At 69.9% G+C, this 15,054-nt stretch overlaps 2 protein-coding genes across 7 annotated transcripts; both read right to left on the bottom strand.

The window, feature by feature from the left end:
- Nucleotides 1–362: 362 nt before the first annotated feature.
- LOC120388898 (nudix hydrolase 20, chloroplastic-like) lies at nucleotides 363–5,227 on the bottom strand. The gene is made up of 8 exons (XM_039511020.1): nucleotides 5,010–5,227; nucleotides 2,999–3,252; nucleotides 2,792–2,855; nucleotides 2,490–2,617; nucleotides 1,960–2,078; nucleotides 1,602–1,734; nucleotides 694–790; nucleotides 363–532 (listed from the first exon to the last, which is right to left on the bottom strand). The coding sequence occupies exons 1-8, from the start codon at nucleotides 5,077–5,079 to the stop codon at nucleotides 486–488; spliced, it is 912 nt and encodes a 303-aa protein (XP_039366954.1). The 5' UTR covers nucleotides 5,080–5,227; the 3' UTR covers nucleotides 363–485.
- A 390-nt stretch (nucleotides 5,228–5,617) lies between these two features.
- Nucleotides 5,618–14,648, bottom strand: LOC120388897 (rho guanine nucleotide exchange factor 3-like). Of its 6 annotated transcripts, XM_039511015.1 has the most exons (13): nucleotides 14,209–14,648; nucleotides 13,780–13,942; nucleotides 12,786–12,843; nucleotides 12,411–12,482; nucleotides 11,897–12,001; nucleotides 11,526–11,678; nucleotides 10,462–10,524; nucleotides 9,664–9,760; nucleotides 9,406–9,482; nucleotides 8,695–8,952; nucleotides 7,751–7,921; nucleotides 7,104–7,272; nucleotides 6,118–6,653 (listed from the first exon to the last, which is right to left on the bottom strand). In XM_039511015.1, the coding sequence occupies exons 2-13, from the start codon at nucleotides 13,812–13,814 to the stop codon at nucleotides 6,460–6,462; spliced, it is 1,452 nt and encodes a 483-aa protein (XP_039366949.1). In that variant the 5' UTR covers nucleotides 13,815–13,942; nucleotides 14,209–14,648; the 3' UTR covers nucleotides 6,118–6,459. The 6 variants fall into 6 exon arrangements, with proteins under 6 accessions (XP_039366951.1, XP_039366949.1, XP_039366952.1 ...); XM_039511018.1 differs by lacking the exon at nucleotides 14,209–14,648 and having other exon boundaries at nucleotides 8,776–8,952; nucleotides 13,780–14,053; XM_039511019.1 differs by lacking the exon at nucleotides 14,209–14,648 and having other exon boundaries at nucleotides 6,118–6,649; nucleotides 13,780–14,050.
- Nucleotides 14,649–15,054: the final 406 nt, after the last annotated feature.

The following is a 15,054-nucleotide window of genomic DNA, read 5'->3' as shown; positions in this document are numbered from 1 at the left end:
TGTGTGTGTCCCTGCGCCCCCTGCTGGAGGGGAGGAGCCCTGCACTCTGTGTGTGTCCCTGCGCCCCCTGCTGGAGGGGAGGGGCCCTGTGCTCTGTGTGTGTCCCTGCGCCCCCTGCTGGAGGGGAGGAGCCCTGCACTCTGTGTGTGTCCCTGCGCCCCCTGCTGGAGGGGAGGGGCCCTGCACTCTGTGTGTGTCCCTGTGCCCCCTGCTGGAGGGGAGGAGCCCTGCACTCTGTGTGTGTCCCTGCGCCTCCTGCTGGAGGGGAGGGGCCCTGCACTGTCTTCCTGCGCCCCCCGCTGGAGGGGAGGGGCCCTGCAGTGTGTGAGTTGCCCCCCCCAGAGCCAGGCGCACACAGCAGCTGAGGGTTGACAGGCTTTATTCAGGCAGGTGCTGAGGGGTTGGGCCCTGCGTCCTGGCACCGTTGTCACAGGAGCAGCGGTCGCTGGGCAGGGGTGGCGGAAGTGGAGACGAGCGGTGACTTCTCATAGGCTCCGGTGCAGCCCCTCAACCAGCTCGCTGTAGTGGGGCTCTGTGGGGAGGAGAACGGGCTGAGAGGCTGGTGCGAAGCCCCACTCCTGACCTCCAGCCCCCTAGACTCCACCTCACCCTGTGTGTAGCCCCCACTCCCAACCCGCAGCCTCGTGGGCTCCCCCCAGCTCTCCTGACCCGCAGCCCCTGCTGGCCGCTCACCGTGATCAGGCTCGATGTGTCCGTGCCGGATGAGGAAATCCAGGGCGACCAGCGCACAGTTGGGTTTGAAGTCACCTGACGTGATGGCATCCTTCACCTGCATGAGAGACCAGCCGTGGGCGGGAGGGTGGGTGGCCTTCCACGGCGGGGCAGCCACCTCTGGAGCGGAGCAGCTGGGGAACGGCCACACACAACCGTGCCTGGGGCTCCCTAAGACGCGTACGGTCACCTGCTTTCACCATGGGCGATAAGCAACGCAACCTCCCTCGGGTGGAGCCGGGCAGCCACAGGGCAGGAACGGCTGCACTGACTGCCTGCAGGGATGCCCCTGACCCCCAGTGCCCAGCCTGCCAGGGGAGAGCACCCAACCCCACAGCACAGTGCCCCCTAGTGCCCAGTCCCAACTGCCAGTGGAGATCCCCTCCTGCTAGCTCCCTGCCCTGCCCCTCCCGGCAGCACGGCACCCCCTCCCCCATGCCCGGCCCTGGCTGCCAGCGGAGATCGCCTCCTGCTAGCTCCTGCCCCGGCAGCACGGCACCCCCATGCCTGGCCCTGGCTGCCACTGGAGATCGCCTCCTGCCAGCTCCCTGCCCCCACTCCCTGCAGCACGGCACCCCCATGCCCGGCCCTGGCTGCCAGTGGAGATCGCCTCCTGCCAGCTCCCTGCCCTGCACCCCCCCCTGCAGCACAGCACCCCCCCATGCCCGGCCCTGGCTGCCAGTGGAGATCGCCTCCTGCCAGCTCCTGCCCTGCCCCCCCTGCAGCACGGCACCCCCCCATGCCCGGCCCTGGCTGCCAGCGGAGATCGCCTCCTGCCAGCTCCCTGCCCTGCACTGCCCAGTCCCCCGCAGCACAGCACCCACCCAGCTCTGCCTGCCAAGGAATGGCGCCCCCTGCCCAGCGCTCACCTCATCCAGGTCCAGCAGGTAAAACTCCTGCATCTCCCCGTCGCCCACGCGCGGCTCGAACTCCTCCGGCAGCTCCAGGTCAAAGACAAACTGGCACTCGGGGAAGATGCCTCGATGGTCCTCATAGGTGTAGCTGGGGGTGGGGGAGAGGGGGTCAGTGGGGGGGTGCCCCATTGGACCCTGCCTGGTTCTCCCCCCCCCTCCCCCCCGACCCCATGGTGCTGGGCTCAGCACCCTGCAGATGCAGTTCCCCCCTTGGCCACATGGTGACGCTGACCTGGCAGATCCAGGGGCTGGGGGGGGGGGTCAGAGCAGGGGTGGGGGACGAGAAGGGATGACCCCACCCGCCCTGATTTACCTGATGGCACCCACGGGCCGTGCCTGGGCTGCCAGGCTGGGGGGGATGCAGGCCTCCTCCTGGCACTCCTTCACCAGTGTCTCCGTCACCCCCAGCCCCACCGCGATGCCCCCTGCCGCCTGGGGGACAGCAGGGAATGAGGGCAGCACCCTGCATGGGGGGCACCTCCCCCGGGCCTCTCCGGCGCGGTACCTCCCCCCAGGCCTCTCCGGCGCGGTACCTGCCCTCCGGCCTCTCCGGCGCGGTACCTCCCCCCCCCGGGCCTCTCCAGCGCGGTACCTCCTCCCAGGCCTCTCCGGCGCGGTACCTGCCCTCCGGCCTCTCCGGCGCGGTACCTCCCCCCCCGGGCCTCTCCGGCGCGGTACCTCCCCCCAAGTCAGACACGTCTCTTCCCCCCCCCCCCCGGTTCTCTGCCAAGGGCAGACCCATGGGTGCAGTCAGCTGTCACAGAACCACCCCCCTGCTATGGGGGCAGGGATTCCTTCTGGCCCCCCAGGGCTCCGTACCCCTCCCCCGCAGCGCCCCCTCACCAGGTTGTCCAGCTGGCCGGGGTAGGTGGGCTTGGTGAGGGCGCGGCGGCCCAGCCACATGCAGGGGCGGCCCCCACGCCGGGTGTAGCCGTTCAGGTGGGCGCCGTAGCAGCGAATCCCCAGCAGCGCTGGGGAAGGGAGGGAGAATCAGTGGGGGGGGGGGAATGGGAGCAACCCCAGGCTGTCACTCGGCCCCCCCAGCTCCTCCCCTCCCCACTCGGCCCCCCCAGGCTGTTCCGCCTCCTTCAGCTCTTCCCCACTGCTCCTCTCTACCCCTCTCCCTGCCCCCCGCCAGCACTCACCGGTGGCCGCACGCTCCATGCTGAACAGAGGCGGGTCACAGAACCGGGGCATCACCTCGTAGTGCTGCAAAGACAAGGGGCCCAGCTGAGAGAACCCAGGCGTCCTGGCTCCCCGCCGGCTCTAACCACTAGGCCTCCCTCCCCTCCCAGAGCCAGGACGGAACCCAGGAGTCCTGCCCCCCCAGTGCTGGGCGCCCGGCCTCTCACCTCGTCTCTCCATTCGCGCAGGCAGGGGAAAGCCCCCAGGTCCCGCAGCTCCGTGAGCACCTGCCCCACGGCGGCCGTGCGCGCCTCGTGGGACGCCAGCTGCGGGTGGAGCTCGACGCGGCCGGGCCCGCCGGGCTCGGGGCTCACGGTGAACACGGCCGGGTAGCCCTGGAGCCGCTGGGCAACCGGGGCAGGCACGGAGCCCACACGCTGCCCAGCCACCAGGAACGGCAGGCACCGGTCCCGGGACGAGCCTGGGGAGAGGGCCAAGGTCAGAGCCCCCAACGCGGACACCCTGCGGCTCAGAGCCCCCCGCCCCACCGAGCCCCCCGCGGCTCAGAGCCCCCCGCCCCACCGAGCCCCCCGCCTGCTCCCTGCGGCTCAGAGCCCCCCGCCCCACCAAGCCCCCCCATGGCTCAGAGCTCCCCGCCCCACCGAGCCCCCGCCTACACCCTGCGGCTCAGAGCCCCCCGCCCCTCGCCTGCTCCCTGCGGCTGAGAGCCCCCCGCCTACACCCTGCGGCTCAGAGCCCCCCGCCCCACCGAGTCCCCCGCGGCTCAGAGCCCCCACCCCACCGAGCCCCCGCCTACACCCTGTGGCTCAGAGCCCCTGCCCCACTGAGTCCCCGCGGCTCAGAGCCCCCGCCCCACCGAGGCCCCCGTGGCTCAGAGCCCCCCGCCCCACGCCTGCTCCCTGCGGCTCAGAGCCTCCCGCCCCACCGAGGCCCCCATGGCTCAGAGCCCCCCGCCCCACTGAGTCCCCCGCGGCTCAGAGCCCCGCCCCACCGAGGCCCCGTGGCTCAGAGCCCCCGCCCCACGCCTGCTCCCTGCGGCTCAGAGCCCCTGCCCCACCAGGCCCCGTGGCTCAGAGCCCCCGCCCCACTGAGTCCCCGTGGCTCAGAGCCCCCGCCCCACCAGGCCCCCGCCTACACCCTGCGGCTCAGAGCCCCCGCCCCACCAGGCCCCCGTGGCTCAGAGCCCCCGCCCCACCAGGCCCCCGCCTGCACCCTGCGGCTCAGAGCCCCCTGCCCCACCGAGCCCCCGCGGCTCAGAGCCCCGCCCCACGCCTGCTCCCCGCGGCTGAGAGCCCCCTGCCCCACCGAGCCCCCCGTGGCTCAGAGCCTCCTGCCCCACCGAACCCCCGCCTGCTCCCCGCCCCACCGAGCCCCCGCCTGCTCCCTGCGGCTCAGAGCCCCCGCCCCACCGAGGCCCCCGTGGCTCAGAGCCCCTGCCCCACCAGGCCCCCGTGGCTCAGAGCCTCCGCCCCACCAGGCCCCTGCCTGCTCCCCGCGGCTCAGAGCCCCGCCCCACCGAGTCCTCCGCGGCTCAGAGCCCCCACCCCACTGAGCCCCCGCGGCTCAGAGCCCCCGCCCCACCGAGGCCCCCGCCTACACCCTGCGGCTCAGAGCCCCCGCCCCACCAGGCCCCCGCGGCTCAGAGCCCCTGCCCCACCAGGCCCCCGTGGCTCAGAGCCCCCGCCCCACCAGGCCCCCGTGGCTCAGAGCCCCTGCCCCACCAGGCCCCGCTTGTCCCTTTAATTAGCTCTGTGATTCCCTCCCCCCCGCTAAATCCGGCCCCTTTAACTGTGAAAGGGGGTCACAAGCCTCCCAGCTCCCCGCCCTGCGCCTTTAAGGAGTGACTGGCTCATCCCTTTAATTGCACTCGCGGTCGGGCGAGGCAATTCCCCCCCTGCGCCTTTAATAACAACAGACCCTTCGTTTCCGTCGGCTCAATTCTCTCGTCTCAGCCGCACCTTTAAGAATTAAAGGGCAGTCGTTGTTATTTTTTGTCGGCTCCTTTTCCACCCCCGCCGCTCCTTCCCCTTTAAGAATTGAAGGCAAGTGGCCGGTAGTGTCTGTCGGCTGACTCCCCGCCCCCTCCCCTTTAAGAATTAAAGGGGCGGCCGGTGCCTCATTTTGTGTCGGCCGATCACAGCGGGCGCTGTCTTTAGGAGCCGGTTACCATGGACACGCGCCCCGCCCCCCCGCGCGGCCCCGCCCCCGGCCCCGTACCGGGCTCGTGGAAGTTGTTCATCCGCTTCAGCAGCTCTCGGACCCGCTCGGACCAGGTGGGAGCCGCCATGACACCCGCCTCCGCCTCCAGCCAATCACAGAGCAGCTACCGCATCGGGCCCGCCCCCTCGCCGATCGTGTCACCACCACGGACCAATCAGATCATGAGGCATCTCCCTCTCCGAGCTGAGGCGCTTCCTCAAGCCACGCCCCATTGTGGTTGTTGGCCAATCAGCAGGCAGGCTCCAGCCTGGCCACGCCCTCCCGTCTGATAGCCAAATAGCAGGATCTGTGCCTGGCCACGCCCTCCAAAGGTGGCTAATAGCATGGCAGGGTTCTTGCCCGGCCACGCCCTCTCTCCACAGCTGGCCAATGGGATGACAGGGTTCTTGCCCGGCCACGCCCTCTCTCTACAGCTGGCCAATGGGATGGCAGGATTCTTGCCCGGCCACGCCCTCTCTCCAAAGCTGGCCAATGGGATGGCAGGGTTCTTCCCCGACCACGCCCTCTCCACAGCTGGCCAATGGGATGGCAGGGTTCTTGCCTGACCACGCCCTCTCTCCACAGCTGGCCAATTGAGGGCAGAATCCCCTCCTGGCCACGCCTTCCACGGCTGGCCAATGGGATGGCAGGGTTCTTGCCTGGCCACGCCCTCTCGCACCAGCTGGCCAATGGAATGGCAGGGTTCTTGCCTGGCCACGCCCTCTCTCACCGGCTGGCCATTGGGATGGCAGGATCCCTGGCTTGACTCAGCCCCTCCCCACACACACTGGGAGCCTCTGCAGCCAGACTCAGGAGTTTGGGGCCCTGCCCCCACCGTGGCTCCACCCCTCCCATAGGCCCCTCCCCTATGACAGGGCACCGCTGCGGGGGCTGCCTTGGGCCTGGGGATGAAGCGCAGAGTCAAGAGCCCCCCCCCCGCGCAGTGCTGCCCACAGGCCCCTGGGGGGCAGCTCTGGGGTGACTCCCTCAGCTGGTGGCAGCAGTAGCCTGTTACCCGGCCGGGGGGGAGGGGGAAGAGACACACACAGAGGGATCAGGGGGCTGCGACCATCCACGTTTATTGGCAGCTGGTCACAGAAAGGCTGGGGGGGGGTACAGGGCATCAGGGACACGCGAGGGCCCCCCGCAAACAGACAGCCCCAGGCCCCCGACTCCCAATCCCGGGTGGCCAGGGGGCACCTTCGTCTTCCAACCTGGGGTGGGGGGTAGGACCGCCGCGGAGGGGAGACGGCCCGAGAGCAGCCCGCACGGGGTTAATAACCCTCGGCCGCAATAAATACAGGAGCGGGGGCGGGGGATGGACCCAGGAGTCCGGGGAGACATGGAGAAAGATGAATCCGGCTCGGCGGGCCGACGTCCCGGCAGGACCCAGGGGTCCGGGTGGCTCAGCTCTCAGCTCCATGTGACGGTGAACCCTGGGTGCTGGCACTGGGGGGGGGGGCCTGGCTCAGGTGTGGTCCATGGGGGGGTCACAGTCCAGGCGCAGGGCGGCCAGGGGCCCCAGGCTGCAGTCGAGCTCCACCGGGGGGCGGGGGGCTAGGGCCTGGCGCAGGCGACTCAGCCACTGCTGCTTGTCGAAGGCGTCGGCCGCCTGCAGGGTGTGGGCCTGGGCCCCGGCGCTGACCCGCAAGCAGCTCCTGGCTGGGGGGAGGAGGGGTCAAATGGGGAACCCACTACCGGCCAGTCCCCCCATCCCAGCCCCATCACCTCCCCTCGCCATCCCAGCCAGACTGTCCCCCCACCCCCCATCACCTCCCCTCGCCATCCCAGCCAGACTGTCCTCTGCTCCCCCCCACCCCAGCCCCCCCATCACCTCCCCTCGCCATCCCAGCCAGACTGTCCCCCGCTTCCCGCCCCTCATCCCAGCCCAATAACCTCCCCACGCCATCCCAGCCACACGGTCCCCAGCTTCCCCCCCACCCAGCCAGTCCCGCCCCAGCTGAGCCCCCCACCCCAACCAGCTCCAGCCTCCAGCAGCAGACATGAACTTGGGGAGCAGGGATCCCAGTGGGGGCAGGGGGGTTGCACGGGGTGGGGGAGCAAAGGGGGGGATGGGTCAGAGGAATCCCAGCAGACCAGGAGGGCACCTACCGCGCTCGCGCAGGGCCCCCCCGAGCCGGGCCCCCCCGTCAGGCAGGTCCTGCACCTCCAGCTGGCCGACGGGCAGGGGGGGGCCCTGGACCTGGAACACGACCTGCTCACCCTGCAGGATGGGCCGGGTCAGCACCAGGGCCTCCTGGAACAGGAACACGTGCAGCCTCTGCGGGGGGAGGAGGGGGTCAGGACACCTGGGTTCTTGCCCTGGCTCCGGCAGGGGAGTGGGGTCCAGTGGTTAGAGCGGGGAGGGAGGGGATTGGGGCCAGGACTCCTGGGTTCTCTCGTTGTAAACTAAGCTCAGAGATAGTGTCCCCACCCCCTGGCACCCCCCAATGCCCAGCCCCTGCCCACCAACCTGCTGCAGGGCTGCACCCTATGGCAACCCCAGTGCCCAGCCCCTGCCCCCCAGCACCCCCCAGTGGCTGGCCCCTGCCCCCCAGCACCCCCAGGGCCCAGCCTCCGCCCCCAAGTGCCCAACCCCTGCTCCCTGGCACCCCCCAGGGCCCAGCCCCCAGCCCCCCCCAAGTGTCTGGGCCCTGCCCCCCTTAACGCCCAGCCCCCTGCCCGGCTCCCCGCGGCACGGTGCCCCCTAGTGCCCGCCCCTGGCTGAGGGGAGGGTGCCCAGGGCAGGAGGCCGGTACCTGCCCCTTGCTGTTGCGGAGCTCCCCATGGCAGAGCAGCAGGCTGGAGCGGTCGATGCCGGGGTGCCGGGGCGCCCCGTCGGGGTAGCTCAGCCGTTGCTGGTAGTAGCGGCACTCGGCCTCCCCCGTCTTCCTGTTGATCAGCCCCACCAGGTCCTGGGCCAGCGCCACCTGCCCCCCCCACCCCGGGTCACAGGTCAGCGGGGTCCTCGCCTGTCTCTGCAGGCGGCTTGGGGACCCTCCCCACGGTGCCCACCCCTCCCTGCGGGTGCACGGGACCCTCTGCCCCACGGTGCCCACCCCCTCCCGGCGGGGGGCTCGGGGACCCACTGCCCCCCCCATGGTGCCCACCCCCTCCCTGCGGGGTGCACGGGGACCCTCTGCCCCCCTCACGGTGCCCACCCCCTCCCTGCGGGGTGCACGGGGACCCTCTGCCCCCCCCACGGTGCCCACCCCCTCCCTGCAGGGTGCACGGGGACCCTCTGCCCCACGGTGCCCACCCCTCCCTGCGGGGTGCACGGGACCCTCCCCACGGTGCCCACCCCTCCCTGCAGGGTGCACAGGGACCCTCTGCCCCCACGGTGCCCACCCCCTCCCTGCGGGGTGCACGGGGACCCTCTGCTCCCCACGGTGCCCACCCCTCCCTGCGGGGTGCACGGGACCCTCTGCCCCCACGGTGCCCACCCTCTCCCTGCAGGGTGCACGGGGACCCTCTGCCCCCCCCACGGTGCCCACCCCCTCCCTGCGGGGTGCACAGGGACCCTCTGCCCCACGGGGCCCACCCCCTCCCGGCGGGGTGCACGGGGACCCGCGCCCCCCCCCCGGTGCCCACCCCCGCCCTCCTGGGTGCACGGGGACCCTCTGCCCCCCCCACGGTGCCCACCCCCTCCCTGCGGGGTGCACGGGGACCCTCTGCCCCCCCACGGTGCCCACGGGGCCCTCACCGCCCGCTGCAGGGCCCCGTGGTCGGGGTGCTCGGGGGGCGTCTGGCGCAGCACCTCCCGCAGCAGCAGGGGGTACTTCACCAGGCGGCTGCGCGGCAGGTCCAGGAAGCTCCAGAGCTCCAGCTTGCGGCTGAAGGCCGACTCCTGGCACAGGCGCAGGAACTCCCCCACGGCCGGCTCCCGCTTGCGCCGGTCCAGCCGCGCCTTGGCCCACACCTGGTGGCAGCAGTAGGATTCGTAGGCCCGCAACCTGGGCAGCTGGGGAGCGGGGGGGAGACAGTCACAGCCTGTGCTGGGGGGGGGCGTTCCTGACACCCACACGCACCAGGCTAGGGGTCCCCATCCCCCCCTCCTATGGGGCCACTCCCAGGCTGAGCTGGGGGGTCCTGTTACACCTCCCCCTCCCCCCACAACAGACAGAGCCCCACTGCCCAGCCAGGGGAGAACCCCCCCATCCTCTTCTCCCCTCCTGGGGGGGGTCCTCCTCAGATCTCCCCATTCCTGGTCCCCAACCCCTCCCCCATTCCCTCCTGCCCATCCCCCACCAAGCCCCTGCCTCCCCAATATTCACCAATTCCTTCCTCTCAGCCCCCCATGTCCATCCCCCTCCCCATAGCTCCTCCCCCAACCCCTGCTCCCCCTCCTAACATCCCCAGCCCCATAGATGTCAGCCTCCCCCCATTGACCCCACCCTCCCACCTCGGCCCTTACCCAATCCAGCAGGGTGGGTCCCAGCTCAGGCACCGTCCCGTCCTCCTGCCTCAGACCCATCAGCCGCCCCAGCAAGTCTGCAAAAGGGGGGGGTGTCACTGCAGGGATCACCCCCCCCCCCGCAGGGAGCTGCGCTTCCCGCTGGCCGAGATGCAGCAGTTGCAGGGGGATCCAGTGCGGGGGGGAGGGGAATAGCAGCAAAGTGGGCTCCCACCCTCCCTCCATCCATGGGGCAGGGAGTTCCCCCCCAGGCTGTACCTTGGTGCAGTGGGGCCAGGGAATCCAGGGTCCCAAAGATCTCCCGCAGCTCGGCCTCGGGCAGGATGGCCAGCGTCAGCATCGGCTCGTAGTAGTTCTGCAAGGGGCAGGGTGTGAGAGCGCCTGCCACAGCCCCCCCAAATCCCCCGCAGCCCCCCAAATTCCTCCACAGCACAGCGCCCCCCACACCCAAATCGCCCCATAGCCCCCCAAATCCCCCCACAGCACAGTGCCCCCCACACACACAAATCGCCCCATAGCCCCCCAAATCCCCACACAGCACAGCACCCCCCCCCACACACAAATCGCCCCATAGCCCCCCAAATCCCCACAGCACAGCGCCCCACACACCCAAATCGCCCCATAGCCCCAAATCCCCACAGCACAGTGCCCCACACACCCAAATCGCCCCATAGCCCCCAATCCCCCACAGCACAGCACCCCAAATTCCCCTATGGCACAGTGCCCCCCAGCACAGTGCCCCCACAGCCCGCCCAATCCCCGCAGCACAGCACCCCAAATCCCCCACAGCCTCCCAATTCTCCTCACATCACAGCACCCCCACAGCCCCCACAGCCCCAATTCCCCACAGCACAGTGCCCCCACAGCACAGCAGCCCCCACTACCTCCAGCAACCCCTCACTGCCCCTAATGAGCCCCCAATCCCCTGCTACACAGCGCCCCTACTGAGCCCCCAATTCCCCCAACCCCCCGCTGCCCCCCATCGAGTCCCCCCCCACTGAGCTTCCCGCTGGGACCCCACCCCCCAGCGCCCCTCAGCTAAGGGGGGGGAGGTACCTTTTTCACCAGGTTCAAATCGTCGACCAGTTGCTGCTCCCCCTGCATCAGCTCGAAGATCACCTGGAGGGGGAGGGTCCGGCTAAGCCCCCAGATACTCCCATGGTGCCTCCCGCCTGGCTCCTCCCGCACCTGCTCGCAGCCCCGCCCCACACTTGGCTCCTCCCCCACCTGTTCCCAGCCCTGCCCCCGCCTGGCTCCTCCCCCACCTGCTCCCTGCCCAGCCCTCCTCCTCCTCCTCCCCGCCCCTGCTCCCAGCCCCGCCCCGCCTGGCTCCTCCCCACCTGCTCCCTGCCCCGCCCCGCCTGTTCCCAGCCCCGCCCCTGCCTGGCTCCCCACCTGTTCCCAGCCCCGCCCCCGCCTGGCTCCTCCCGCACCTGCTCCCAGCCCCGCCCCCACTTGGCTCCTCCCCACCTGTTCCCAGCCCTGCCCCCGCCTGGCTCCTCCCCACCTGCTCCCTGCCCCGCCCCCTCCTCCTCCTCCTCCCCGCACCTGCTCCCAGCCCCGCCCCCGCCTGGCTCCTCCCCACCTGCTCCCTGCCCCGCCCCGCCTGTTCCCAGCCCCGCCCCCGCCTGGCTCCTCCCGCACCTGCTCCCAGCCCCGCCCCCACTTGGCTCCTCCCCACCTGTTCCCAGCCCTGCCCCGCCTGGCTCCTCCCCACCTGCTCCCTGCCCCGCCCTCCTCCTCCTCCTGCTCCCAGTCCCGCCCCCGCCTGGCTCCTCCCCACCTGCTCCCAGCCCCGCCCCGCCTGTTCCCAGCCCCGCCCCGCCTGGCTCCTCCCCACCTGTTCCCAGCCCCGCCCCACACTGGCTCCTCCCCACCTGTTCCCAGCCCCGCCCCACCAGGCTCCTCCCCACCTGTTCCCAGCCCCGCCCCACACTGGCTCCTCCCCACCTGTTCCCAGCCCCGCCCCACACTGGCTCCTCCCCACCTGTTCCCAGCCCCGCCCCACCAGGCTCCTCCCCACCTGTTCCCAGCCCCCCCCCACACAGGCTCCTCCCCCACCTGTTCCCAGCCCCGCCCCCACCAGGCTCCTCCCCTTGCCTGCTGTCCCCGCCCCTCACCTCCTGGCGTTTCACCTCCCGGGCCGAGAGCTCCTCACTGACCCGGTCGAAAGTCTCGCTCCAGAGTTTGCTGCTGCGGCGCCGACAGCCCCCGGCCCGGGAGGGCGGGACGTAGCCAGGGGGGCGGGGCTCCGTCTTGAAGCTGATGGACCTCTGGAGCGGGGGTGGCGGGGACAGTGATTGGCTGAGAGCGGAATACAGGCGCCACTCCCTTCACCCATCTCCCAGGGTGCCCGCTCCCCATCCCTGCACCCCCATCCTCAGGGGACCCCCCCCATCCCATCCCCTCCCCCTGCTGCAGGGGCTGTGCACAGCCCGGCTCCGTGTGTCCTGGCCCCTGTAGTGCTGGGATGAGGGGGATCCCCGCGTACCTGGATCGACTGGCTCAGGCGTTTCAGGGGTGTCACCTTGGCCGAGGGGGGCCCCGAGCCCGACAGGGTCTTGGCGACGGGTTTCACCCGCTTGGTGCAGGGTTCCTGGGGAGGAAAGTGGTGGTGGGGGTCACCAGGCCTGGCTCAGCACTGGGGGTCTAGACCCAGACAATGGGCCCCTGGGAACTATTTATAGACCTGGCTTCCTGCCACTAGCAAACAATCCAGGGGCTTCCGGGCAGGGAAAGAGAGAAACGCCCAGCCCTGGTGTATCCCCCCTGCCCCCCATCTGACGGTGCCCCTCACTCCAGACCCGCAGCCCCTGCCAGCCCTGCCCTGGTGTATCCCCCCTGCCCCCCATCTGACGGTGCCCCTCACTCCAGACCCGCAGCCCCTGCCAGCCCTGCCCTGGTGTATCCCCCCTGCCCCCCATCTGACGGGGGTGGGTGGGGAAAGAGACACTAGTGGGGGGCTAAGGAGGAGATGATGGGAGCTAGCCGGGGGAGGGTCTCACCTTGTCATCGGAGGTCTGGGGCTCAGGCCCCCGCTGCCCCATGCCAGGTGCCCCCTGCTGCTTCCGCTTCTTCTGCCAGAGAAAGGGGGGGGGTCAGAGCTGGACTCGGGGGGACCCCGCCCCATCTCCCAGACCCCCTGTCCCTGTCTCCACGGCCACCCCACCCCAGATCTCCCACCCCTAGACACCCCACCCCACCCCCAGATCTCCCACACCCCCTGTCCCCGTCCCCATGACCACCCCACCCCAGATCTCCCACCCCTAGACACCCCACCCCACCCCAGATCTCCCAGACCCCTGTCCCCGTCCCCATGACCACCCCACCCCCACCGCAAAGCTCCAACCTCCACTCCAGCCTTGCCCTCCCCCACTCACCCCCGAGCCCTCGGACAGGGATCCCGAGGTCTGGGACCGCTCCCGATGCACCGGGGACCTGCAGACACACCAGGAAGGGGGTTACAAGAATGGAGTGCTGTGAGCATCCCTCCAGCAGTGCCATGGGGCCACCCTTCTCTGCTCCCCTGAATGCTGCAAGCTTCCCCCAGCAGTGCCATGGGGACACATCAAGAATGACCCACCCACACACACACTTCTCTGAAGTTTGCTGCTACGTTGTGGGGAACTGTAATTCCCCCGGCTGCCCCGGATGTAGTGAGCCTGGGGCAACGCAAAATTGGGTGAGTTATTCTGAGCTGTGGCTGGCGCCCATGGGAAAGGAGCCATGACTCCTGGATTCTCACCCCGGCTCGGGAAGCGGGGTCTAGTGGTTACAGCAGGGGGGGCCTGGGAGCCAGGACTCCTGAGTTCTCTCCCCGGCTTGGGGAGCGGGGTCTAGTGGTTAGAGCAGGGGGGCCTGGGAGCCAGGACTCCTGGGTTCTCTCCCTGGCTCTGGGAGGGGACTGGGGTCTAGTGGTTAGAGCAGGGGGGCCTGGGAGCCAGGACTCCTGGGTTCTCTCAATGGCTCTGGGAGGGGAGTGGGGTCTAGTGGTTAGAGCAGCGGGGGCTGGGAGCCAGGACTCCTGGGTTCTCTCCCTGGCTCTGGGAGGGGAGTGGGGTCTAGTGGTTAGAGCAGCGGGGGCTGGGAGCCAGGACTCCTGGGTTCTCTCAATGGCTCTGGGAGGGGAGTGGGGTCTAGTGGTTAGAGCAGGGGGGCTGGGAGCCAGGACTTCTGGGTTCTCTCCCCAGCTCGGGGAGGGGAGTGGGGTCTCCTGAGTTACAGGAGAAGTCAGTTCCCCCTTTTCTGTGCCTCAGTTTCCCCTGGGGGGGACAATCCGGAATCCCCTGCTCTGCGCAGCATCAGCCCGTCTTTGAGGGGTGAGGAGGGTACAGGATTTGGTAGATTTCCCCCTCCCTGCGGTGCCCCACTTACCATGACTCCTGCTCCGCCGGCCCCTCCTCATCCATGGTCGCTCAGCGCATCCCCTCGGCCCCCCTGCACCTGCCGCCTGCTCCCCTCGGCCCCCCAGGGCACGGGTGGCTCAGCACCAAGTCCCCGAAGCTGAGCGGCGCTTCCGCCCCTGTGGTTTCCTGCACTGGGGGAGGCGGGGGGGCCAGTTCCTGTGTTTGTAGCGATTGCACCAAGGGTGCTGGCCCCACACTGCCCCGCCCAACGGTACCTCCCAATGCCAGGGGAGAGCGCCCCCTGTCCCGCCCCCTGCCCCACGGTGCTCCCACAGTGCCCGGCCCTGCCTGCCAGGGGACAGCGGGCCCTGCCCAGCCCCCTCGCCCTGGAGCACAGCACCCCGGCTTCCTTCTGCAGCTTAGGCAGGAGACAGCCGCCTCCGTGATGCTCACTCACTTCCTTTCACCTGCCACTTCCCTCCAGGCAGGTCAGCCACAGACACGAAACTGACTACGGATGCAGGTTCTCTGCAGCAGCGCCCACGGCCTGCACAGAGACGGTTTACCTGGCGCTGAGATGCAGCTGGGAACAGCCACACACAACGCCGCCCAAGGTTTGCCATGCGGACTCCAGCCAGGCCGGGGGCCAGGAGAGAACTTAAGTTTCCAGCTCCTAGGAATTTATTACAATGGCCAGTAAAAAAAACCACCAGACTACGAAAAGTAACAGGGCTCTGGAGTGAGGGGTCTGGCAGAACGGTGATGGGTCTTAAAGAAAGAAGGGGGGTGCTGCTACCTCTATACCCCATTAGTCCATGGGCCCCCCCACCTCCACAGCAGCCACTCTGGGTGGGGTCCCTTTGCCCCATGCTTCCTCCTTCCCGCACTACTGCCCCATGGCCCACCCTCCCCCCACTCTGCAAATCTCTCCACATTGCCTCATGCCCTCCCCCCCGGTGTCCCCCCGGGTGCAGGTGAGAGTTGGGGCTGCCAAACCTTGTGACAGATCTGCATCCCTGTGGCCCTGAGGATGTCCAAGTAGGAGGGGGCAGCCCCCCCATGGCATCAGGCCCACCACCAGCCCCCACTCCCCTCCCAGAGCCGGGGAGAGAACCCAGGAGTCCTGGCTCCCAGCCCCCCTGCTCTAACCACCAGCCCCCACTCCCCTCCCAGAGCCGGGGAGAGAACCCAGGAGTCCTGGCTCCCAGCCCCCCGCTCTAACCACTAGCCCCCACTCCCCTCCCAGAGCTGGGGAGAGAACCCAGGAGTCCTGGCTCCCAGCCCCCCGCTCTAACCACTAGCC

This window comes from Mauremys reevesii, linkage group 22 (genome assembly GCF_016161935.1).
Source record: "Mauremys reevesii isolate NIE-2019 linkage group 22, ASM1616193v1, whole genome shotgun sequence".
Taxonomy (NCBI): Eukaryota; Metazoa; Chordata; order Testudines; family Geoemydidae; genus Mauremys; species Mauremys reevesii.
The sequence above is the reverse complement of the archived record's forward strand: the minus strand, read 5'-3'. Positions and strand labels throughout refer to the sequence as shown.